Genomic DNA, 25,331 nt, shown 5'->3' on the forward strand with positions numbered 1-25,331 from the left:
GCCTCTGAATCTCCGAGTCTCATGGGTGCTGGCGGCAGCACCCAGCACAATGCTCTTAGGCTGGGTGAGTCCACCCAGCAGCCGTGACTGTCCCTGTAAGAGGGATGCTCGTTGCAAACATCTCTGCAACGAGGGCATAAGGGCCCGTTTGGACAGTCGGTGGAGCTGAAGGGAAGCTGAGCAGAGGCATTGCTGGGATGACCTGCCTGCAGTCAGCAGGAGCCTTTTATCATCTTAACTACCAGCGAGCAGTGCAAATCCTCCCCATTGGCCTGGCTGGGGCATGCTGTGCTGGAAAACAGCCAGTGCCACAGAAAAAAACCCAACCTCATATTGAGACCAGTGAGAAGCAAAACAGAAAGGGGAAAGAATATGAGAAGTCACAAATAAAGAAGGAAAATCGAATAAAAGCTCCTCTCCCCTGTGCCCACGTTGCTGCTCGACATCTACCCACTGCCTGGCCAGCCAGAGGTGAACACAGACAAATCCCCATCCTGCTTCAAAGCAGAGTCACCATCTAGCCCTGCTAAATGAAGGCCACTATGGAGCTCTCCCGGAGAAAGAGTAGCCCATAGGGCCTGGGAGCATCCTGCAGTCCCCTTGTGAGTGGCACATGAAGGGACACAGCCCCGAGCCATGCCCCGTCCTCCTGCCCTTGTCACCTCGTTGGCTCCTCCATCCCACTCACAGCATCCCAGCTCCTCCCCGTCTGCATCCGCATGTGTGTGAACTATTAATGAAGCAGCACTGGCAGGATCCTGTCCCAGTGTGAGCAAGGGCTTCCCTCAGGACCCTTACATATAAGGGTATATATGCATAGCCTGATGGAGGGAGCTTGGATGTGGGGAAGGATGCTGAGAGGATCCTCCTGTAAAAGCAGGTCCTGGCCTAATCCTAGTCCTAGCAGGACTGCTTGGGGATGGGCACACAGGTCCTGATGGGTGCTGGAGTTGGTCTCGGGGATAACGTGAGCAGCTCCCAGCAGGAATTGTCCCAAAACCTGGTGCCCACCCCAGCCATCACCCCTCACATTCCTCCCAGCTCTCCCATGGGACCCTTTGGTTTGGGTTTTGGGATGCAAAAGCAAGCAAACCCAGCATTTCTCTGTACATGCTGGGTTCTACCTAAACTTGAAGCTTATGGAGAAAATCAGTGCAATTCCCTTTAGAAAATAGCCCCAAAGGGGACATTTGCATAAGCCGTGCAAAGCAGGAGTGCATGGATCCACATGGGCAGGTTATTTGCTTCATCGCATGTTATTTCCCCTCTCTATCTGCCAAGCAAATGTTCAGGAGATAATTTATTTGCTGATGAATTCAGATAATCTAAAGAGAGTTCCTAGGACATTTGCCATGTCGCGGTTTCAGCCGCCTCCACTAATACCTTGGCCCTGAAATATTGCTTGTTTAAACGCTACATTACGATGAAGATGAAGAGATCAGTGGTTGTCAAGACTTGCTCATGCATTTCCTGGTGCAGGGGACCTCTCAACGCAGTCAGGGAAGATGAGGAGCTCTCAGCTACCCAAGGCCATGGATACAGGCAAGTTCTCTTGCACACCCCTGCTGCTTACTCAACTCACGCCTATGCATTAGCCACAAGGCTACTTGGGGAAGCTACAGTACTGGAAAGCCAGATTGGTGTCCCCAAATCAGCTGAACATGGGGGGAATGCCTGCAAGGGCGAGGATGTGGAAGCATCATCCTCATCCTCAGCAGTGAAAGCAGGAGCAAAAAACAACCCTTAATGATCAAAGTTCCCAGGCACGGCCGGGTCCATCTGCCTGCCAGCACGCCATGGCTTCCACAGGCATCCCTCCCAGGGGAAAGGGACACACATACAAACGTCCCCAGTCCTGCCACATCGCAGCCTGCGAGCCGCCGTGTCGTTATCTGCCTTCAGCCGGGGCCAGGCAGGCAGTAAATCTCTCCCATCTCTCAGTAAACATGTCACCTCCTTGAGCTTCCAAGCATCACCTCGGCAGCAGCGCTGTCAGCAAGACAGATCCCCCGGTTGCCTTGTTTACTGCATTAATCCCCACAAGCCTCTTTTAGCTGGAAATGGCTAAAAATGTGGGGGTTAAAGAGGAGGTTGGGGCCCTGGGATCGGGTTCTGCAGGGATGAGGTTCCCTGCCTGCAGTGACAAAGGGGCACATCGGACACAGGCAAACACCACTGCCTCCCTTGTGAGCACCCTGCACCCTCCCATGGGGCCTGGCAGCACCCTTCCTGCTGCCACAGCATCAATACTGGCTGAGCAAGAGCCAGATCCTGGCCCTGTGCTACTTATTAGCCCCATTCCCCTGCAATCACCCCGTCTTTCAACCTGCTCCAGTGAGATAGGAGCTGCTTGCAAGGGAGCAAGGTTGCTCCAGTGGCTTCATGCCTTACACAGGACAATGGTACTTGTGACAGCACAAGATGAGAAAGAGGCAGTTGTCTGAATGCTGCATAATAGTGCGCAATTCATCCCCAAATCCCCCAAACCTGGGTGGGTTTGTACCTGCAGAAGCAGGGGCCGAGGGATGGGAGATGTGCAAGAAGCGTGCATGAGAGGGAGCTGCCCTGGGAGCCCTGTATGGGGACCGTGCCTTCTCACACACACCAACCAACAGGCTCCACACGCTTCCTGCACCACACACAGCACATCAGGATGCACAGAGGCAGTTTTGTGCATCATTCCCATCCACTTTTAGACAAGCTGCCACTGTCAGGAGCCCAGCAAACACCAGAGCGTCTGCACAGGCACAGGGCAGCCCCGCATCGCTCTCATTCCCCAGCAATGCAGAAGATCCAGTATTTCTCCAGCCTTCCCTAAATTCCCACCGAGTTCTTTGCCATTGCCTCCACATTCCTTTGCACCCCGTGTGATACAGCAACACACACCCAGGAGCCTGCGCTTGCCCACAGCATCCCCACAGCTCTTACTGGTGCACTTCTTGATGCTGCTGCCCTTCTTCAGCGCGTGCCGGCTCAGCTTGCAGTGGAAATTCTCCTCCCAAAACTCAGCAAACCAGATGTTCCGGCGGTTGTTGTCCAGAGTCCTGCTGGAGAAGTAGCGGTCGAAACCTGCCCAGGGAAGAGGGGATGGAAGGGATAAACCTCTGGGATGGCAGAGGCTCTGGGAAGACCTTAGAGAAACTTCCAGTACCTAAAGGGGCCAGCAAGGAAGCTGGGAGGGCCAGTAGGGATAGGATATGGGGTGATGGCTTTAACCTGCCAGAGGGGAGACTGAGATGAGCTCTTAGGCAGAAGCTCTTCCCTGTGAGGGTGCTGAGGCGCTGGCACAGGGTGCCCAGAGAAGCTGTGGCTGCCCCATCCCTGGCAGTGTTCAAGGCCAGGTTGGACACAGGGGCTTGGAGCAAGCTGCTCCAGTGGAAGGTGTCCCTGCCCGTGGCAGGGGTTGGAGCTGGAGGAGCTTTAAGGGCCCTTCCAACCCAAAACATTCTAGGACGATTTCACAGCCAAAACCTGGCAGTTAAAGGGATGCTTTTAGGGACACAACCGACCCAGGGGGATGCTGAGGGTACCCACCGAACACAGCCCCTTACCTTTAACAGAGACCCGCTTGGGCAGGATGGTGACGGAGCCCTCGGCCACCTCTTCCAGGTGAAGGACGGGGGAGATTTTGGAGCCCCAGCTGTCCGAGCCCATCCAGATGAAGTGTCCCGTCTGGTTCGCCCTCTTGGCCGCCTCCAGCACCCTTCTGCAGAGAGAAGCAACAGGCGCTGGCACCACGGGGTTCCACGTCCAGCCCCATGGAAGCAGGATACTGGCACAGGGCAGGACTCTGCGCTGTTTGCATCTCCTGCTCCAGGCACCCAGTTGGCACCATCCACAACCCGGTGTGTATGTGTAGACAAGAGCAAACTGTGCTGCTCAGCTCCCACTCCCTCTGTCCTCCCAGCCTGGGCACGCAGGCTGCTTCTCCCACATCATTTGCATATTTGCTGACTGGTAATTGAATTTCCCCCTTAATTACACAACATTGGGGGGGTGGAAATCAGGTTGTGCCACAGCAGGCAGGAAATGCAGCAGCAGCGTGCTCTCAGCTCCAATCAGCACTGCAAGCCATGGGAGAAAGCCAGGCAGTGCTGCCAGTGCCCAGGCTAGAGCTGAACTAGGCTCTGCAGGGCTCAGCTGGGCAGCAGTTGGGAGCCAGAGATGCCATCCATCCTGCTGAGCATCCTCATCACGGCCGGACACTCAGCCACATGTGCTTGTGCATTCCACCAGTGCCAGCCAGCTCAGAAAGCCTTAGTAGGTGGACGGGAGCTTTCCTGGATCCAACCCTCCGCCCCATGGGAGCGGAGCCTGGGGCAACTTCATCCTCTTACGCAGCGAGGAAGCAGGTTTGTGACTCATGGGAGCTGATCATTTCAAGTCCAGATGGTGTTTGAAACACGAGATAAAGGAGAAATAACAATAAATACAAATTGAGCAGAGAGAGGAGACAAGATGGGAAGAGGCAGGCTCGTGCTGGAGCTATGGGGACAGCAGGAAGCCATGCCCCATGCTCCATGTGCATCCCACCACAGGGAAGTCAGCAAAGTCCATGTCCCACTGCAAGCTCTCCAGCCATCCATGGTCATTGCGAAGGGCCAGATCTCCCCATGGAAAATCAAAGGTGTTCCTGTGGGACTGGTGATTTACACCCAATCTGAGCCAGGCAGAAATCTAAGCAACAACCATCCTCGGACCATCTTCCTTGCACACCGCAGGGGAGGCAGCTCCATCTTCCAGGCTCCATAGCCCAAGCTGGCACGAGGGTCAGGATCCGCAATCTCCGTGCCCGGCCCAAACCCACGCTCACCCTGCGCGAGGTGGGTGTGTGTAAACCGCTGTTCAGGGGATGTAATCCTGTTTGGATGGGTAAATATTTACAAACCCCAGTTAATGGGGCTTGCCATTTACACAGCGAGGTAAATCCCCCGCTTCTCGCCACACACCCGCGTAAATGTCAGGTTTGCAGACATTTCTATTACGGAAGGAAAAAAGAAACTTGGAGCGTTTGAGCATCTGATGTAAACTGATTTCAAATCGCAGTTTACCCACATTTACATAATGTTTGCTGATTAATAAATTAGATACTTAAGAAATCAGGGGTAGTTCCACGTGAATCATTCTGCTCCATAAACAACAGGAGCTGCAAGACATCGTTTCGCCTGCAGAGCAGCTCATCACCTCAAGGCCTGGCTGCATCCTCAGCCCCGTCGGGCAAGCAAAGCAGCAAGGGGGGGGTCCCCAAAGGCTGCCCAGGACCTGTCCCTCTTCCATGCTAGGGGCTGAGCTGCAGAGCAGAGCAGAACCAGCATCTGGGTCCTGCCACAGGCAGTGCTCAGCGAGGCCCCACGCTAGAGCTGACCCAGCCCGTGAGCAGCGTGAAGCAGCCGGGTTGTGACAGCAGGGGTTATAAGAGTGGGTTTGATCTCCTGTGAGCTCTGTGGTTGTGTGGTTTGATGGCAGCAATGAACCAGGCGGCCACCCTGAAGACAGCTCTGGTGGGTCTCTGCCATGCTGGAAGGTGCATCCTCTTCCCACTGGAGAGACATCCGCGCCACGCTGCAAAGGCAGCTGTGCAGATACAGCTACACCGCACTGCAGGCACATCTACACCACACTGGGTACACCATGCTGCAGATACATCTACACCATGTTAAATACACCATGTCGCAGACACATCTACACCATGTTAAATACACCATGTCGCAGACACATCTACACCATGTTGGGTACACCACGTCACAGACACATCTACACCATGTTGGGTACACCACGTCACAGACACATCTACACCATGTTAAATACACCATGTCGCAGACACATCTACACCATGTTAAATACACCATGTCGCAGACACATCTACACCATGTTGGGTACACCACGTCACAGACACATCTACACCATGTTAAATACACCATGTCGCAGACACATCTACACCATGTTAAATACACCATGTCGCAGACACATCTACACCATGTTGGGTACACCACGTCACAGACACATCTACACCATGTTAAATACACCATGTCGCAGACACATCTACACCACATTGGATACACCACATTGCCGATGCATTTACATCACATTAAATACACCATGTCGCAGACACATCTACACCATGTTAAATACACCATGTCGCAGACACATCTATACCACATTGCAAACAAATCTACACCACATTGGATACACCACATTGTAGATGCGTTTACACCACGCTGCAGACACATCTACACCATGTCAAATACACCATGTCGCAGACACATCTACACCATGTCAAATACACCATGTCGCAGACACATCTACACCATGTCAAATACACCATGTCGCAGACACATCTAGACCACATTGGATACACCACGTCGCAGATGCATTTACACCCCGTTGCAGACACACATGCACATGCAGGTGTGGTTGGCTCCTGTCGCAGCGCCCAGCTCTGCCGTCAGCATCCCGCACCCCAGCCAGCGCCATGCGCAGGGCTCACGTGGAGCTCTCTGAGGGTGCCCTGGAGTCCATCCCCCCCGGCCCCTCCGCACCTGATATCGTCCTCGTTAGCGAAGATGATGACGGCGCGCGCATGGGAGGTCTCCAGCAGGCGACGGATGATCTTGTCAAACTCTCCGGGCTTGGGCTCCCGCGGGATCTTGACGGACTGGGCCACGCACACCCCCCCTGCAGCACAGAGAGCCCCCCGATGAGACACATCCTGCATCCCCGTCGCCCCAGGCTCCTCAGCCCCACAACAGGCAAAGGGCTCAGCACTGCTCACAGAGCCCCAAGGTCATCACCCACCCCCTCAGGACTTGTACGCAAGCCCTCCCCTTACACCTCCTCTCCCAGGTCGCTGGCTTCACCCCAACTCTGCCCCACAGCTCAGCCCTTCTGCACCGCCTCCCCTTCCATCCCACATCTCCATAGCTCTGCCTTCACTCACTCCTCTCAGTACCCACCACGTGGAGACACAACCACATCACACCCTGTGCCCCCAACAGACACACGGTCCCATCCCGGCTGCACAGACGGCTCCAAGCACCAGCCCCTTCCCAGCACAGGACCAGCTCTGCACATGCCATGGTCAAATTCCGGCAGACACAGCCCATGGGAAGTGGAGACGATGGATGGGTTGCGGTCCCAACGCAAGCCCTTCACCCTGAGAGAGCAGCATGGCCCTGCAAGGAGCTCCATTCCCATCCCTGCAGCACTGGCCAAGCTCCCAGCCTGGTTTTCCCTGGGGCAATTGCAAAAGCAGCTCATTAAAATTAAACGAGACAAGGGGAAGCTGACAATTGGAAGAGTCCCCACACACGGCTGCTGGGCTCCCAGCCTCCAGCTCCGGAAAGCCGGAGCCCTCCTGCTCCTGCATTTTTGCAGATGCCAATAAAAAAGAGAGATGGGAGAGAAAATTAAACGTTGTGGGACCTTGTGGATGTAATTGATGGTCTCAATTTGCATAGTAAATGACACGGATGATACCTCCCTGCCATTAAAAGATCCCCACTTAAGCAAAGGTCAGAGTAATTAGCACAGGGCAGGGAGAGATTTCCCAGCTTATGGCCCTGGAGAGGAGCAGGGATGGGGACAGGCACCAAGGAGGGCTCTGGGATGGGAGAGTTCGCTCCCTCCCACAGAATGAAACTGGGATAATTTGACCACTTGCAGCCAAATAAAAGAGAGTGGGAAGGATGCGATGGGTGCAGAGCACATAGGGAGGGTTACAAGGTTGGGGGTAACAGCATCCCCCTTGCTGAGGGGGGGTTATCACGCAGCCCTGGCTCCACACTCCCCAGCCACAAAGAGGGGGTTTCTTTTTCCTTTCCTGCAGTAAGAAATTGGGCCAATTTGCTGTTTGTTTCCCATATGGGGAGCCAGATGGATGGAGAGGAGGGAGTTGGATAAACAGACTCCCGGACAGACAGAGCCGCCAGGCGAGACCGGCAGCAGCACCGGCAGGATGGGCACAGCCCTGCCTGGGGCACCCAGCCCCGGTCACTGCTGAGCCCCGGCCAGGCCAGGGTGGCATCGGCTGTGCCACCAGTGACAGTGCTCGGGCTAAGGAGCCGGTGCAGCTTAATTACAGTTTCCATGGCAATAAAAGGAGAAAATCCAACAAAAGCAGCAGTTTGCAAACACGAGAACCTTCCAAAAGCCCCGGCGCAGTGTGAGGGGGTGCGTGCACAAGGAGCAACAGCTCCAGGCTGGCATTAGCATGTACTCAGGTGCCACCAACACTGTGAGGCTCCTGTGCTGCGTGGGCTCTGCTCCAGGCTTGTGCACGCTCCTGAGTGTGTAACACAGGGACATGGGGGTCCCAGGCGTGCATATGGCAGTTGTGGCACTGGTCCCTTCCCAACACAGCAAGAGCAAACCCAGCTTTGAGACTGTCCTGCGACAGCAGCACGGGTTTGCACCACACGTGTTTTATTCCCCTTGCTCTGAACAGTGGCTTCAAACACCCCCAGGGTCCTGTGGCACGTGCAGAGGCAGCAAGTGGCCTTGGGTGAGCATGTATGGGAAAAGGAGATAGGCCCATGAATAAGAGACTAAATCAATGGCCATTCAGACACGACCAAGTCACTTGGCAGCTCTGTTAAATCAAACAAACAAGGAATGAAACAAAAAAGGGAATATGAGCAGTTAGGATGTAGTAAGGACCTCATCAACACGGCAGCTGGAGGGCACGGAGCAGGCGAGGGGGACACAGCCAGGCCAGCGGGGATGGGGACACAGAAAAGCGGCCAGATGCTGGTTGAAAACGAATGGACCCGGATGCATCTCTGGCTGCACTGCCCAGGCCCTAAGGTTTAGTAAAGCTCATCAGGGCTCTCCAAGCTTGAAAATAACATAAACCCAGCCCAGGAACAAAACCCCGGAGCGTCTGTGAGCTCCATATTCCCGTAGCACCCTCCCTCCAGCCCGCACACTGATGCTGACAACACCACTTAACGTTGTTATCTACTTTGCTAATGAAATCTTCTTAATAATGAAAAAGAGAGGCCAAGGGGGTCCGGGGGAGGTGGCCCCACTCACCCCCGGCAGCTCTCGGTGCCTGCATTATTCATGGCCCCCGGCACTGCAGCGGGAAGGGGGATTTGCCAAGCGATTCTCCTGCTGTCTTTGCACAGAAAAATCCATTTAGTCAAAACGCTGCTTCGAAGCCAGAAATCAAAGCAAGGAGGCAGAGGTGATGGGGAGGAGGCAGTGGTGATGGGGAGGAGGCAGTGGTGATGGGGAGGAGGCAGTGGTGATGGGGAGGAGGCAGCGGGCTATTCTCCCTCCTCCATTCTCCCTCCTGTGGGACAGCACAGCATCACTCCCCAAGGTCTGGCCCTGGAAGAAGGCAGGAGGTGAGGTACGGAATCCCTTTTCTCCCTCAGCTTTGGGAAAGGACCAAAGAGAAGCAGGAATAGTGGGGAAAGCTTCCAGGATCAGGGCAACAGCCCACAGCAAGCTACCAGAGGTGGTTTGGAGATGGGCACCCAATTTAAGGGTGCTCAGCCAAGGTCCCATGCAGACCATCACTGATGGATGGCAGCACAGGATACAGGGTGCTTGCAGTGAGAAACAGCCTTGAAAACCCAACTTGAGCCCATCTCCACACCTCCCATGGGCTGGGGCAGCAAGCAGGCACCCAGAGCTGGGTCCAGGAGTCCCTGCAGCCTGGTCCCATGGTGACAGAGCCAGCAGCTTCACTGGGAAGCTGCTGGGAAGAGCCAAGGACGAAATATTCATCAGCCTGCATCCAGGGAAGCAGAGACTGACAGGGAGAGATAAATGGAGGGGATGTAGTTACAGGATCACACCCACCCTGGAGCAAACCTGCACCATCCTCAAGCACAAGGCTGTCACCCTCCCACCAGCATCCCCAAAGCCCAGTGAGGTCTCAGATACTCCCCAAGCAATGTGTGTTGTCAAACACAGGTCGGGTTTAATCTCCACCATTACAGGCTCGGTGGGAGCTGCGGGGAGCACCCTCTTGATTGCAGGTATCCAACTGCTGTCACTGCCGAGCACCATCAATCAGGGAGCGCGCTGCTGGGGCTCCCGCAGAGCCAGCAGCTGCTGAGCATGGTCCTGGGGTGCTGGAGAAGGGGGGCCTGGCTTAACCATGCTGGGGACAGCAACGTGCATGTCCCCCTCAGTGTGATGTGGTCCCCGGGCAGCCGCAGGCACCCCGAGGAGGGGACCCTGCTCTGCAGGCAGTACCTGCACAGCTTCCCCCCCCCCCCCCCCCGCACGCTTCCAGCCTCCCCTTCCTAACCCCAGCTCGAATGAGATTCCCAAGCCCAGAGTCTTAATTGGCGAGCGGCAGGCGGCTCCCCTGCCCCGGGGTTCATTATTCACATCACTTCAAAGCCTCCAGGAGTCAACTCATTAGAGGAGAAGTCATCAGGGACACGGCTCTGTGCCCTCGTGGAGGCAGAGCTCCTGTGCCATCGTGAGGCTGGAACGCTTTGGTGTAACCATGGAGCATAGGATGTCCTGCACAGGCCAGGGCTTACCTCATCCATCCATCTTACCTCATTCACCCTCAACACTGCAGCAACAAAGAAGCTTTGCAATGTAGGGTAGGCTCCCTACATCCCACAGGTACCCACACACAAGCCAGGCTGATGGAGAAACAGCCCCATGCCATGGCACAAGTCAAGGGATAACGGCAGTGCCGGTAAGCCATCCCAGGTCCCATGACACATGGCTGTAATCTCCCCTTTGCTGTGGCAGAGCCCTAATGACAGTGATACCCAGATTATCCAGCACAGAGACTGCAACACCACATGAGTTCCAGCCCCACTGATGGCAAAGCACCTCCACTACCAGCTCAGGTGAGCCTGAGGACACCATTGTCACACAAAATCACCCACAGTGCATCCCCTGGTACAGCCAAATCTCAGCTCTTAGACTCCTGCACTTCGCTCCAAGGTGGGCATCTCCCCTTCCCTCCTAGGAATGCAAAGCCGGGAGTGATGGAAGCTTCACCGATCCCCACATTAATCCACTTTGGAGATAGTGGGTCCCTCCTTGCGTGTCATGGGCTCTGCATCACACATCCCCATCACTGGAGGCTCCTGGCACTTGCTGCCTGCCTCATCGCTGGAACCAGCTCAGATACTGCTCTTCAGGGTTTTGAAGTCTCATCAGACATTATCAATCTGAGCAATTTGAGCCTGCTTTTCAGCTGCCTGCATTGCTGGGCTAAATCAGTAATTAATGAATTTGTAACAGGGGAAAAGGAGGAGAAAAGAAGCAAGTGTTCAGCTCAAACCCAGGGCCCCGGACAGGACAACGAGGAGCAGAAAGTTCAGGTTTCTCATGTAGGAAATAACACCATGGTCTGTGTCCATGGGAAGGATCTTCTGCTAAAGACCTAACCAGGGACTCAGGTGGGTCAAGCCCCACCAGCCCCTGCATCCCTTGTGGGTGAGCTGCCCCTTGGGCTGTCTCTGTCCCCCTCATCCTGCTCCAGCCCTGAACTGGGAAGAGCCAGGAGACTCTGGGGTTTTGGGGATGTTTATAGCAAGATTTTGCACCCTTCCCTCCTGACCCAAGCCCACATCACAGAGAGCATCCATGGCCTCAGCTTCACCGATCCCCAAGGGCTGCATCTCCCTCCTCATCCCACCTCAGACCGGACCTCACTCCACAAAGCCACCGGCATTTGCTTGGCATGACCCAGCCTGGGTCACCCGCAGGCAGCCCCTGACACACACCATAATACTAAAGAGCAAGTTATCGACCCAGGCTCCGAGCCAGAGCCCTCGTGCCAGCCTCAACCACAGTTAACAGCTCCTTTTTGTCCAGCTCCACTCGCCTCCCTCCTCACTTCCATCACATAGAGAGCTGTGAATGCGGGAACAAGGGGCAGAGTTAAAAGGTGAGGACAGCACTGTCTAGAGGCAGATCTCAGCCAGCAAAGGCATCACGAGCTCCAGGCCCGCAGTGAGTGTTTTCCCAAGCAGCAGTGCCCAGTAGCCCCAGTCCCAGCCTGCCACACACTTTGCATCCACCAGCAAAGAGCTCGAGGGCAGGAAGGTTTCCAGGTGAGGAACTTCAGGTTGTGTTGGTGTACACAGTGCTGACAGCAGCGAAAAGAAAAGAAGCAGTGAGGGGAAAAAAAAGTAGGAAAATAACCCAGGAAATGTGGTTTGTGCCTCTGAGGAACCTGCAAGACCCAAAGTGGTGATGGCAGCAGAGCCTCAGGAACCAGACCTGTCCCGCCAGCTGCCTCAAAAGGTGCCACATCCAGTAAGAGCTGGGGCTAATTTCTGAGCAGGGGGTGGGATGATAGAAACAGCACAGAAACTCAGGGATGGGTATAACCAGGGACTCTTCCTGAGCCACACTGTGAAAGGACCTCTCAGAGATGGTCCATTCAAGGCCCAGAGGGGACAGAGATGCTGCCACCCTCGGTGTTACCAGACACAGAACACCCACAGGAAAAGCTTCATCCAAACCCCCGCATTCCCCCAGTGCAGGGACACATCAGGCTCTCGGCATCATGCCATGGAACAGCATCCAGCTCTGTGCTGGCTGCTGAGCGGGAGGATCTGGCTGGGGAGCCGAGACGGCGGCAGCAAATGCCAACCCTCGGTGAGCCGCGGTAATTGAGTGCTGACTGCACAAGAACAGCATCCTCAGGGATGAAAGGGAGCTGGATCAGCCCTGCTCTGCCCTACTGCTGGGCACACCTCGCTGTCATGGGGTGAAGGTCACTTGCTTTACTGAGGCAGGTACCCATCAGCATTGTCCTCCCGTCCGTCCCAGCTGTCCCATGAGGACGGCATCCATGGGACCCAGAACAATGGCACTCCCCAAGGCCAGCCAGTAACCAGGATTGGAAACGCCTGCATATACAGATCTGCCATAAAGTCACATATTATGTACTTGCTTATGCTGTAAGACTTGGGAGCGGCTTTTGGGGGGCAGCATCCTGATGCATCAACCAAAAGTAATGAACCCAGCTAAAACCAGAGAGAGACAGCGGTGAAATGTCACATGGGGATGAACAAATGCATCACAAATATGTATCAGCCTCTTAAGTAAAAATATAGAAAACTCAGCGAAGGATAAAACAAAAGAGGGGGGAAATGACAGCGTAAAATTGATCCAGACACATGACTAAGGAGTCTTACATTTGGCTGGAAATATTACCCTCTTCACAAACCCAAGTGCTGCACATTACGACGCATGGCATAACATGCCGTGCTCACCAGCTAAATTACATCAACATAAATCTAATAATTCATCTCCCAGAGCTCAGCGACAGCAGAGATGTCAATGCACACAGAGCCAGAGGGCTGTAGATGGGTCTGTCTGTCCACCAAAAGGATGCCACGGAGCAGGGTCACAAGAAGATGCTATACTAGAAGGGCTGGAGATGGGGACACCCCAGTGCTGGCCCTGCCTTGCACCTTGGTACCAAATCTGAACACACCTGACATCCCCTGCCTCTGCAGGATGCTTTGAGGGAGCACCTAAACCACTTTAAAACAGCCAAGCAAAATTCATCCTTTTCAGACTTTACATCTCTGCAACGCTAGCACCCAAAAAACTATGGCTCTAGTGAGTAATGACTGTCTGGGCATCAGTGCAGCCACCAGCAATTGCCAGGGGCCAACAGCATAATTGCCAGGGTAATTGCAATATATAACATGCGATGTCGCAGCCAGGCCAGGCTGTCTCAGCAGCACAGGGCCAGCTCCGGCTGTAAGAATAACCCGTCCCCAGGGTGAATTTCTTCCCCCCCACTGGCGGAGGGGGCTGGTTTGTGCCCTGAGCAGAAGCACTTTCCACTGCGACAGCGAAGGCTCGAATACGAGGCTTTGCTTAAAATTGAAACTGAAGGTCAAGTTGATAATGCATCAGAAAGCAAACAGCTTGAATGCTAACTGCTAACTACAGCAATGAGCATTACTGCCTGATGGAAATAAAAACTGAATCCGAAGACTCAGGCTTGGCATGAGGAATGAAGCAGAGCGCGGCTCGGCAGGAGCGCAGGGACATGCTCACCCTGATGCTGGGGTTGGGTGAGAAACCCCCCAGGAAAGCCAGCGCTGCCTCCCAAAGGGCTGCCTCTTGCCCCATGTAAATGCCTCTGCGTGGGGACATTTCAACACCTCACAAACTGCTGGCAAGCCCTTGGCAGAGGCCAGATCCTCAGTCATCCAATAGCCCTTTTACATCACTTTGATGGCTGGAGACTCTTTGAAGCAGCAATAAATCACAGGACCCTTTTTGCTGCTGGAGAAGCACAAATGAGAGCCAGGCATATACAAACAAGCTGTAAGAGAGGGGATGGACCCTTCACCCATTCCCAGTGGCTCTGTGCTGGTACATAAAGGTATTTGGTGTCTGCAGAGCTGGTTTTGCTCCAGCCTCACCATTATTCATGGCAGTGGAAGGGATCTTCCATGGGTAAAACCCTCCAGCACTCCCACCCAGGTGAGATGCTTTAGGCAGCAGCTTGGAGCCCGCTTGGACCCCGTGCTCGGGCTGATACACGATGGCTCTGACAAACAACCGTGTTCCTGCAGCGGTGTTACTGCTGATAACGCACAGGCTGCACTTACACCACTGTTATACCGCAATTACGGTGGAATTATGCTTTTTGATAACTAAATTATCACTAAGGCACATAATCGTTGGGTTATGAGGATACACAAATTACAGGACTGCCTCAGCCCGGGATTAATACGTGTGCGTTCCGACTCTATGTACACTCGTTTACTCTGCAATTACGCTGTCATATCATTAACCATCTGGTTATAAGGATTTGCGGTAACCACAGGTATCTCAAAGAAGTGCTCATGCTGCGGGGGGCTCCAGTCACAAGCAATGCTCCTTACCAGTGCTTTATGAAGGAGGAACATGGGTTCAAATTGTGCCTGTGCATCAACCCACTCCTCCCAGCCGTGTGTATCCCAGCATTGGAACCCCCAGGTTCCAGTGCCATGGATGAGGGTGCATAGCAACCTCCAGCCACACTTGCTGCAGGATAAGGGCATAACAGGGCCAGGAATGGGATAGCAAAGCTGCTGAACCCAATATTACTGTTACCTCTCCGTGTCATCCAGCACTCCCATCAACCCTGCCCCGAGCACCCTGCAGGGCAGGACCTGCTGGTCCAAATGGGCAAGGAAACTCCCTTTTTGAGGTGGAAAAATGCTAAAGATGATGCAAAAATGCCCTCTCAGTCTGGAATAAGAGACTGCTTTCCCTTATTCCTCCTGTACTCAAATGAGTATCTCATTATCACCACCAGCCAGATGGGGCTGCTGTGAGCACTCACAAACCCCAGTAGGGTTAGTGGGGAAGCTGTTCACAGAGACACAAACGCAGCCCTTTGCTCACAGCGCTCCATGGGACATCCCATTCCCCCCCACGGCACCTCTCTAACTCCCCTGGACCTGCCAACACCCGACAGCTCTTTTGCATCTGCAGATCCACATATCCCCTGCAGCAACTCGCTGTCACCGCTGGCTGATGTGACACAACCCAGCACCGCTCACACCCGCATCCCCATCACGGGGCATGGAGGCAGCACACCCAGCGTACAACAAGCATCGCACCCGCCTACTCCAGAGCATCCTCGCACGCTGCTCCTTGCAAAAGCACAGCTCCGTGAAAATATTCTGCTTTTCAAGTTAAAATCCTGAAGAGCAGTTTCCAGGTTGAATCCCCAGATGGGTTTCTCTGCATATTAAAAGCACAGCCGGCTCCCAGTTCCAGGGCGCGCGCGCGAGACAGAATTAACACTGTTCCTATTTATAGGGCTTTGATTAGGAGCTCGTCACCTAGAAGTTTTTATTCCCTTTATCCATTTATAAGGCCATAACACAGTTTGACTAGCTCCAGATAGGCTGGTGTCCCACCGACTTTGCCAGAACTTAATGTGCCATTCAGATACAGTTAAGCCAGTAATAGGCAGCAGCCTGTGCACGGCAGGGTTTTAACTGGCTCAGAAAACACTCTTTAGCTCCCGTCTTACCCCATGCACATGATGCTGCAGAGCAGAAGTGATGCCAGAGACAGGAGGGACCCTGGTGTTGTGCCAGTCCCTCTGTAGGGTCTTGGGGCAGGTAATAGCATCCACAACAGCAACAGCCAGGGCTCCTCGCCCATCCCAGCTGGTCCAAGGTTGGTGCTTGGCCACCAGCAGGTACCCACAGGCTCGTCACTGCTCCCAAGGCTGCTAATCCCCCCTAATCCCAGCGCTCCCATCAGCAAAACGCTTTCTGGCTCCAGACAAATCCTCTCAAGGAGTTCTGCTGAGTATGGACTTTCTGCCTGTCCAAAGCCTATAGGCAAATTACAGCACCTGCCCTCAGGGATAACTCCACTCAGACTGGGAGATGTGGGTACTGGTGCCAACTTTCATCTTCTGTCAAAATCTGAGAGTATTCGAGCGCCATGGCTCAAACACAGAGGGAAGGGGTTTGACCAGCTCGGTAGATCTAAGGTTTGCTGGTGAGCAGGGAATGGGATGTCGAGATGCCTTCTGAAAGGAGCCGGCAGCAATAAAGCAACCTGCCCTGCAGAGCAGAGGTAGCTTGGGATTGCTGGTCTTGATCCTTGCTGGAGAGCTCAGCTCTTTGCTGGCCACCACACTGCCCTTGCAACAGGACAGCCCCAAAACCTGCACTACACTGGGGTCATCCCCCAAACTGTGCCATCCACCCCTGCTCACACACTACAATCACATCCCAGTTCAGGCCAAGCTCAACCAGAGGCATCCCTCCATCCCCATCCATAGCCTTTTCTTGTCCAGCCTCACTTGATCCAAAGCCCATTCTGAGCTCCCAGCCCAGGAGAAACCCACTCACCATCCTCCCTGGACTTCTGGATGAAGGCTTCCACGCCACTTTCACCATAGCTGCCCTCAGAGGCCAAGGTTGAGACATAGTTCCACTTGAGGGCTTTGACGATGTCCACCATAGCCTGGGCCTGGTAGGTATCAGATGGGACGACACGAGAGAAGAAGTCGTAGCGGCTGTTGTCGCTCAGGTCCGGAGCGGTGGAGGCGTAGCTGATCTGTGGGATCTGGGATGGAGGGGGAAAGACAAAGCATCAGGAGAAAGAGGTGATCTCACCACACTGGTGGGGATCCTTCTAGTCAGAAAGACTCCAGGATCCCCCAAGGGAGAATAGAAACCAGCCCTAGGGCACAGCAGACACTAACAAGTCTCCTTGAGGTCCACCAAGGAGCCTGGCAGCCCTGGGCTTTACAGGGTGAGGTTCAGAGCATTTCAAGCTTTTATTTCTTCACTTGATGTGCTCCCTACCTGACTGCATTGATCCTCCCTCCATGCCCCATGTACACGGAGCTTGGGGACCGCCTGGAGCTCAGGGACACCCAGCAAGACCCCAGAAGGGTTTCCCAAGCATCACACGTGCCCAGCATAGGAGAGACCAAAGAGAAAACCTTACTTCTGCCCTGGACAGCACTGCTAAGGTCTCCCTTTGGCTTCCTGCCCCAGGAAGGACAGATCCAGCCTCACCTTGCCAGATCCTGTCCACCCAAGCTATAAATAAGCCCTTTAAATTAACCAGAGCTGCTGCACCTCACACAGTACATTAGAATGATTTAGTACCGCAGGATCATGCGACGCTCAACACTTACACAGCACTTCACGTCTCCAAAACACATAACAGATCTTAATTTATCTTAAAGATGGAATAGGCTTATTAAATTATCAAGCCCAGGTTCTCCCTACCAGCCTAAAGCTCCCTACACCAAAGACGTACCGAACACCTAGACAGCCCCATCCATCATCCTCTCCTCCCGCACAGGCAGGTACCGGTCCTGGGAGCAGGCAAGGGCCAGCAGAGACCTGCCCAAAAGCTTGTAAGTTCAGCATCAATATAATCAGAAGGGCAGGAAGCCTGGGGCAATCAATGGGGCTGCAGAGACAGCATCAGCTCTACCCAGAGCTGGCACAGCCCTAGGAAGGGTCCAGCCACCCGCTGCCCTCTCGCCTTCCTGCAGATGCTGCTTTACGCCAGGACAAAGCAAACGGAGGAGGAACAGCCCAGGGCATCACCGATCCCAAACCACCCCATGTCTTGAGGGCAAGCAGCAATCCCCAGCTCCGAGAGGGCTTTCCCCTCCCCTGCTCCCTCTAATCCAGTTTAGGAATAATTCAGCAACCGCAGCCTGCAGGAGCACAAACACTGCTGGAGCCACAGGGGACTGCAATGGATCCCAGTAATCCCACAGGCTCAGCAGGCACCTGCATTGTGCTCAGGCTGCCTTTGGCCTCACTCATCACTACTCCTCATTACGCAATTAGCCCATTCCCAGCAGCAGAGACCCCCCGGGTGGGCTTGGAGGGGACAGGGAAAGGTTTGGGGTCTGTAGGAATCCTCTTTGGTGTTACAAGACCAAGTCCCTTTGATGGGAGCCCTGCTGGGTAGCAGCATCCCAAGGATGGGGAGACTTGCACAGACCCCACAGGCCCTCCCAGGTGTCCCAACCCTCCCAGCTCTCACAGCACGCTCCATCCTCCTCCGTTCCTGCTCCCAGGCTGCACCTTACAGCTTCTCCTTTGTTTCGCTGTTATTTTCCCCTCTTCCACTCCCATCTTCTCTCTATTAATGCAATACCCATGTTATAAACTCACGATTCCACCTGAATGCTAAGAGGCCCCTGGAAAGGAGCAGCCACCCTGCTACCTACCTGCAAAATGTACAATGGAGAAAAAGGGAGAGATGGAGAAGGAGAGGGAAAGGAAGGAATCTTTATCAAAGCACAAATGGGATTGCTCTCTGTGACTGCCTGCTTTGTGCTCCTTTCTGAGGGGCTGTGATCTGCTCCTGGGGTATCCGCGGCCGGAGCTGGCGCATGAGGCTTGATTAGAATTCAGCTCAGCAGGTGAGGTGCTCTCTGGGCAATCTTTCATCCTGCTCTCACCTCCTCCCTGCCTTCAGCAGGGCCAGCCAAAGGATGGTCATGGGGGCTTGGGATGGAGGCGCAAAGTGTCCATGCAACGAGGACAAACAGGCATGGGAAGCAGCGGTGCCCGTGTCAACGGAGATGTGAGACCAGGGATGCAATCCTGCCTTTCCAGAGGATCCTTTCCCAAGGAAGGTTTTTCTCTGCAGAGTGGTTTAGTTTAAACAGATCCCTCCCTGCTCAGCAGCTCTGTGATGGAGGCTGCCACCCATCCCATCCCATCCCAGCTCAGCTGGGGCATGGCTGCGTTTGACCCCTGGCTGCCCATCCTGCTCAAAGCCCTGCTGGGAAATGAAGCCTGGAAAATACCTGTTGATCTACAGGCTACAAACTGGAAGCTGTATTTTAACAGGTGAATGGAAAGAACAGTTCTCTTTCACTCCTCCGCCTTGGATGGAAGTGAAAATAAAGTACCAGTTCCCAAATGACCGTTTCATAGACTTCTTCTGCCTTTTTCCTCCCTCTGCCTTTTTGATCTCCTGATCTACAATAGCCTAACTCGTGGCACCAGCTATTTTCTCAGATAAAAGACAAAAGTCCTTTTAGGTCCATAAAAGCGAAATGCAGGCAGGGAATTTGAGGTTCTTAGAAAGAAGGATGCAGTGGGGAGGGGGAGCTGGAAGCATCTCAGCTGCATATTTGGGCACTGCTGGTACCTGGCCTGGCTCATCTCCAGCCTGGGATAAATACTGCGGTGGTGATGGGGAAATCAGTGGGAGCAGCTCCCCTGCATCCCAAGCCTCCCTTGTCCCATCAAGAGTGAGGAAGGAGGAGCCCCAGAGCAGGGGGTACAACCTCCTTCCTCCATTTTGAACCAAAAAAACAGAGTCAGCATCATCCAGAAGCACCCCCAACCTGGACAAACGGCCCTCAGGGTAAGAAAGCAGGCAGGAGCCGGGGTTGGGGTTGTCACCCTGCTCCCTCCAGCCCCTGGGTCAATGGACTGGTGGCATCAACTGCAAACGCACCGCAAAAGCCCCTGGATTTCATACCCATTTCATTAACACCACTTACGAGCTGGTGCAGCATTTACCGGTGGCAGACAGACTGGGGAGAATTAGGTAAAGGTGGTGATTTCAGCACAGCCCCCCCGAGGCTTAAACCATCAACGTGAACATCCGCCTGAGCAGCCAGGAGGGAAGGAGCCAAAAAGCACACAGGCCATTGCACAGCCAGAGCCACGCACACTGGTTGGGAGCATCCCCACGAGAAGGGGCTCCTGCAGCAGCCCCCCCATGCCAGAAACAAGGTCAGGAGCAGCTAATTCCCTAACCATAACTATTAATTTCATGCATATCTCATGCAAACCTCTGGTTCACCGACAAGATGGAATTGATTTAATTAGAATTTCTATCATCGAGCCATTTGGACGGCAGCTTTTAATTAGGGAGAGCGTAAAGCACCGCAGGGGCTTGGAGGAGCAAGGGGGGTGAGCAGAGATGGCCAGGTCTTGTCATAGGAACAGAACAAGCTGCAGCCCCCATCCCACTGCCCCATCCAGCGCCAGACAGGATCCAGCCTTTGGCATCTTAGACAGCAATGAAGATCCCACAACGCACAGAGCCTGAGCTGCTCACCAGGTATCTGTGCCTCAGTTTCCCCAGCCGAAAATGGGAGCTGCTCCAACTCCCATGGAAATCATCCAGAGATCACCATGCGCCGACACGCTGCAGAGCCACTAACAGCACCGATAACAGCTCCGATGCCATTGCAAAGCAGTGCTGCAGGGTGACACAGGGAGCAGCAGGCTCCCCTTGCCATGACCCGTTAAACACAGCCTGTAAATCAGCTCCAGTGCTGGAGCTGCCACTGGCCAGGCTCCGGCTGCTCCGTCCCTTCCGTAAGTCTGGCTCTTGTCAAGAGATAAAGCACTGGGAAGCAGCTGCGGGAGCAGCTCCCAGCCAGCCCTGGCACCGGCTCACAGCGACAGGAGACGGCTCATCCGGGGGTGCCAGCAGCAGATGTAAAACCAGCTACAGGAAAGAAAACTTTCTCTTACAGGACCCAGCTTCCCACACTGGGGACGCAAAACCCTGGTGCTGCCAGAGGGTGCCAAAACCAGCTCATCCCAGCTGAGAGCAAAGCACAGGGTGCACAGAGCCGCGGATGCTGCCCTTCAGCATCACCAGGCTTGCTGTCCCTCTGCCTTCAGCCTTTCACTCCTCCTCGCTGCTCTGTGCCATGCCCAGGGACTGATGCTGTGGGGCAGGGGCAGCTGCAATTTGTTTCATGAACCCAATAAGGAACAAGGGAATGAAGTGGCAGGAGTGGGTGATTAATCAGTGTCCCCCAGCTGATCTCCACCTTGCTGGCTTCATGAAGGTTATTTACCCACCAAGTGGGAAGCGTGGTGCCAAATGCAGCATCCCTCCTGCCCCACCATCCCCACCATCCCCAAAGCCTCCAGGCAGCCCTGATGGCAGGGGGCAGGCACAAGCCTGCCCCAGCTCTGCACATTCCCCCTGGCCATGGCAACCCAGTCCCAAAACCTCCTGTGCCCACAGGTGCTGAGCACCCCCAGCTCCCCCCCTGCACACGCAATGGGCATCGCCTTGTGTTAGGTGAATTACTCATGCTGTAGAACACCCCTGCACTAAAAAAAGCTGCTGCACTTGCTGCCATGAAAAAACAAGTGCCTCAAAGCGTCTGGCACGTGTTGAGCCTGTGTCAGTGCTCCTCACCTTGGCTTGGGCTTTCCAGGTCACAGCCCTTTCTGGATGGGGTGGAAAAATGCACCCCAGGCCCTAAAACAGCCTTCTGGGGATCCCTTTTGCAGGGGATGGACCCGGTTCCTTTTCCACCACCATCACTGTGGTGGCTCAGGAGAAAGTGAGGAGAGCTGGGGTTGGAGAGCTAAAGAGGAATGGGTGGGAAGGAGCTGGAGCGTGCCAGAAAGCTCTCTCAGTGACGCCAGAGAGATGCTATCGCCAAGAGCCAAGACCGGGGATTTGGGGGAAGGTTTTTCTGCAGGCAGCGCTATGAGGAGTGATGAAACCAGCTTGGACAGAGGATGCCGCATCTGCAAGTTGTTCCACTGATGTACAGCTTTAATTAGGCAGTGGCATCTAACGAAGGACACGTTATTTATTCATGTAGCGCAGGAGCGGCAAACCCCAGGCAGGAGGAGCAAAGGCTCACTGGGAGCACCGTGGGCTGCAGAGGGAGCAGGGAAGGGAGCACGGGATGGGTCCAGGGACAGCACCATCCTGGGGCACAGCAGCCACTGCCACCATGCACATGGTTGGAGGTAGAGAAGGGGCTGCTCCAAGCTCCCAGGATAAGGTGCAAGGGCTCTGCAGCACTTGCATGGTGGGATGCAGACCTGCTGTGACCCACCTATGGCTGCTGGAGTGGGGTGAAGGAGCAAAGGGAGGGTGGATCCGATGGGCGCAGAGGTGCTGGGGGAAGCTGCTTCTCGCCTTGTTGGACCTTCCAATTGATTCTGTGCCTGTGCAGCTCACTGGATGTGCTACAGCCCTCTCAGAGAACCACTCCAGCAGTGTAAGCCTCAAAGGACCTAGAGGGCATTTGGAATGCCCCTGGGCTTCCCTCTGCTATAGGGGACACCAAGCTCCATCCAGGGCAAGCAGCCTTGGTGCTTTCCCAGCCTCTGGTGCAGACCCCTCTGTTTCGGCTCCCAGCACTTCACACCAGCATCCCTTTGGAGGGCCGAGGATGCTGAAGGGGACACGAGCAGTAAGCAACACTCACCTCGAGCTGTGAGGCCACAGCAGGAGCCAGAGCTCCGGTGAGCATCATTCTGTAGGGAATGGGCAAAGGCAACTGCCTGCGCAGCGGCGCCCGCAAGGCAAACGCTTTGCTGAACCTCAGAGCGGAGTCACCCGTGCTTAAAGGTCAGCGGCAGCGTGAAATGGAAGTTGCCTTATTTTCATTTGAAGCATGTCCCTGCCATAAACCCGCTATTTGAATAACAAAGAGCAGCAGCAGCTCCCAGGTTGTGGCAGGGGGATGAGTCCTGGAGCTCCTGCAGGAACCTGCTGTGAACAGCGAGGTGAAGAGAGACCCCCACATCCCATAGGAATGGTGTCCCTGTGCTGGGGACCACCGGGGAGTGCGTGCACCCCTCACCACACACAGGGATTCACTGCTGTCTAGGATGGGTTGAGCTCGTCCTGCATCCTCCCTTCCCCAGGGATTTGATGCCTCCATCCTCTACCTGCCCATCCACCTCACTGTCACGCTGGGCTGGACATTAAAGTTCCTGGGGACACCCAGGGCTATAGAAATGCCCTCAATGGGCCACCAGCAGCACCAGTGCCAGGCTGCAAGGCTGGGACACAGATGCACCCGAGCTCAGCAGCATCCTTCCTGCACAGGTCACAGCAGCTTTGCTCAAAGAGCAAAATTAGAGGAGGAGGAGGAGAAAAAACCCAACAAGTAATAACCCAGAAAGGGTGCAGGTACCCCCCTTTCTCCAGCTGTCACTCTCCTGCCTCCTTTCCCGCTGCCTGCCTGCCTCCCTCCTCCTCTCCACAGCAAGCATTCAATCTTTTTTGTCTCAGCAAATAGCTTTTAAGTTCCTCCCGCTCCCTCTAATTTATATTATTTTAATTATTGAACAGCCTCTCACTCATGGCCTGGAACATTCACACGTTATAAAGAAGGGGAACCAGAAAAAAAATCAAACTCCATCAGCGATCTGGTTTCTCCATCTTCACTAACAGCTTCCAGCCCTCCCAAGAGGGCACCCAGCGCTCACCAGAGGGAGCGGAGAGGGAAAACGGCACCAATCCTGCACAACAGAGGGGTTCGAGGCGCTGGGACCCACTCTTGTTCAAACATTCTCTAGCCCAGGGACCTTGCTGCAGATAAATAAATGCACAGCAAGGGAGGAAGCAATTATAAACTCCTTGGCTTTACTGCGGCTGGCACAGAGAACAGGAGGGAGAGCATCATCCCTCCACAGGCCCATGTCCATTCCCCACTGCACACTCCAAGCAGGACAAGTGTCCCCAGCCTGGCCGATGTCCCCTGGGCTGGAGCAGAGAGCGGTCACAGCCATCCTCAGCCCCTCCCTCCCAGCAGGGAATGCAGCAACCCTGCTGCTCCCCAGCCAAAACCTTACATTTTGGGTGTCAAACCCACAGCCCCTTACAGAGCCACCCCTTATCCAGGGTCAGGGGGGTCTACACTGAAATGCTGCATTCATTGCTCCAGGTAGGCAAGTCGAGAGCCTTGGTCTATAGGAGCCAGCACAGGCAGGGACAGCGGTTCCCAGGTTGCTGAGCTCCCTCCAGCCTCGCAGCTTTACAAGATCCACCACAACCGAGCCCTGAGCAACCCAGTCTGACCCCAGCAGGCTGAGCCCCCCCCGCAGTCCCTTCCAGCCCAAGTTATCCCCCCCCCCTGCAATGCAACCTCCCTCCCGCAGCCCCGCTGACAGCAGGAGCATCGTCATCCCCCCCGCACCACGAAGCTGGGGGAGAAGAGATCAAAATCCTCCTGCTGACAGTGTCATCACTGGAGGGGGATGGAGGAGGGGATCCCCAGGGACCTGAGGGAGGCAGGAGAAGAGTTTAAAACACTGCCTGCCCCCAGCCATGGAGGAAGAGGCACGCACGGAGGAACACAGCAACAACACCTGATGTGCTCGCACCCGGTGGTTATTGATACCCTCCCCAAGCCCTACCTTGAAAAGCCGCAGGATGTTGGCCACCATGATGGAGACGGAGCTGCCCGAGGCACCGATGACGCCGACCACCCGCTCGGGTTTGGTGATGATGGGGGGGCCGCCGTTGACGCAGCGCACCTCGGTGCTGTCCTTCTCAATGAGGGCTTGCACGAAGGTCAGCGACTGCTCCAGGGCGTGCGTGTCCCGCGAGCACGTGTCCAGGATGCGGGCGCCCAGCGTGATGTTGGGGAGCAGGTCGGGGTCGTTGTTGATGCGGTCCAGGGCGAAGAGCATGGCCTCCAGGCGATGGATGCCCTTCTCCTTCTTCAGCTCCCCGCAGGCTTTGCCCTCCACACCCCGGCCATGCACAGGGAAGAGGCCCCCGAGCGTGATGTCCCCGTCGATGCGGATGGAGTTCATGTGCGGGTAGCCCTGGCCCTTGGGCTTGGCGGCACCCCCGGGTGCCCACCCCCAGCTCCAGGCACTCAGGAGGAGGCAGAAGGAGAAACGCTCCATGCAAAAGGAACCCCGGCTCATCGCCAACGCTGGGGCAGAGCTCGAGCCCAGACCGGCAGCAGTCAGGGAGCGCGGCTGGCGCGGGCGGGCGGCACGGCTCCGGGCATGGCTCCCAGTGTGCTCTGCTCACAGCCCCATCAGCGGCTTCCACCCGTGGTGCTGGACCCCCAGGAGCAGCGGGCGGCCGGGCTGCAGGAGGGTGCCGGCTTCTGCATGGCTACGCCGGGACAAGAT

At 55.0% G+C, this 25,331-nt stretch overlaps 1 protein-coding gene across 1 annotated transcript in view; it reads right to left on the reverse strand.

Moving 5' to 3' along the window:
* The window catches only part of GRM4 (glutamate metabotropic receptor 4), a gene marked incomplete at both ends in the record, with an annotated part of 37,361 nt that extends 12,243 nt beyond the window's left edge, over window positions 1-25,118 (reverse strand). The window contains 5 exons of the mRNA XM_080633020.1: window positions 2,929-3,069; window positions 3,552-3,706; window positions 6,540-6,675; window positions 16,821-17,037; window positions 24,600-25,118. Of these exons, the coding sequence (XP_080489146.1) occupies window positions 2,929-3,069; window positions 3,552-3,706; window positions 6,540-6,675; window positions 16,821-17,037; window positions 24,600-25,118 (1,168 nt within the window). The remainder of the gene's footprint in view (window positions 1-2,928; window positions 3,070-3,551; window positions 3,707-6,539; window positions 6,676-16,820; window positions 17,038-24,599) is intronic.
* Window positions 25,119-25,331: the final 213 nt, after the last annotated feature.

Source organism: Psittacula echo (genome assembly GCF_963264785.1).
Source record: "Psittacula echo genome assembly, chromosome: 22".
NCBI lineage: Eukaryota > Metazoa > Chordata > Aves > Psittaciformes > Psittacidae > Psittacula > Psittacula echo.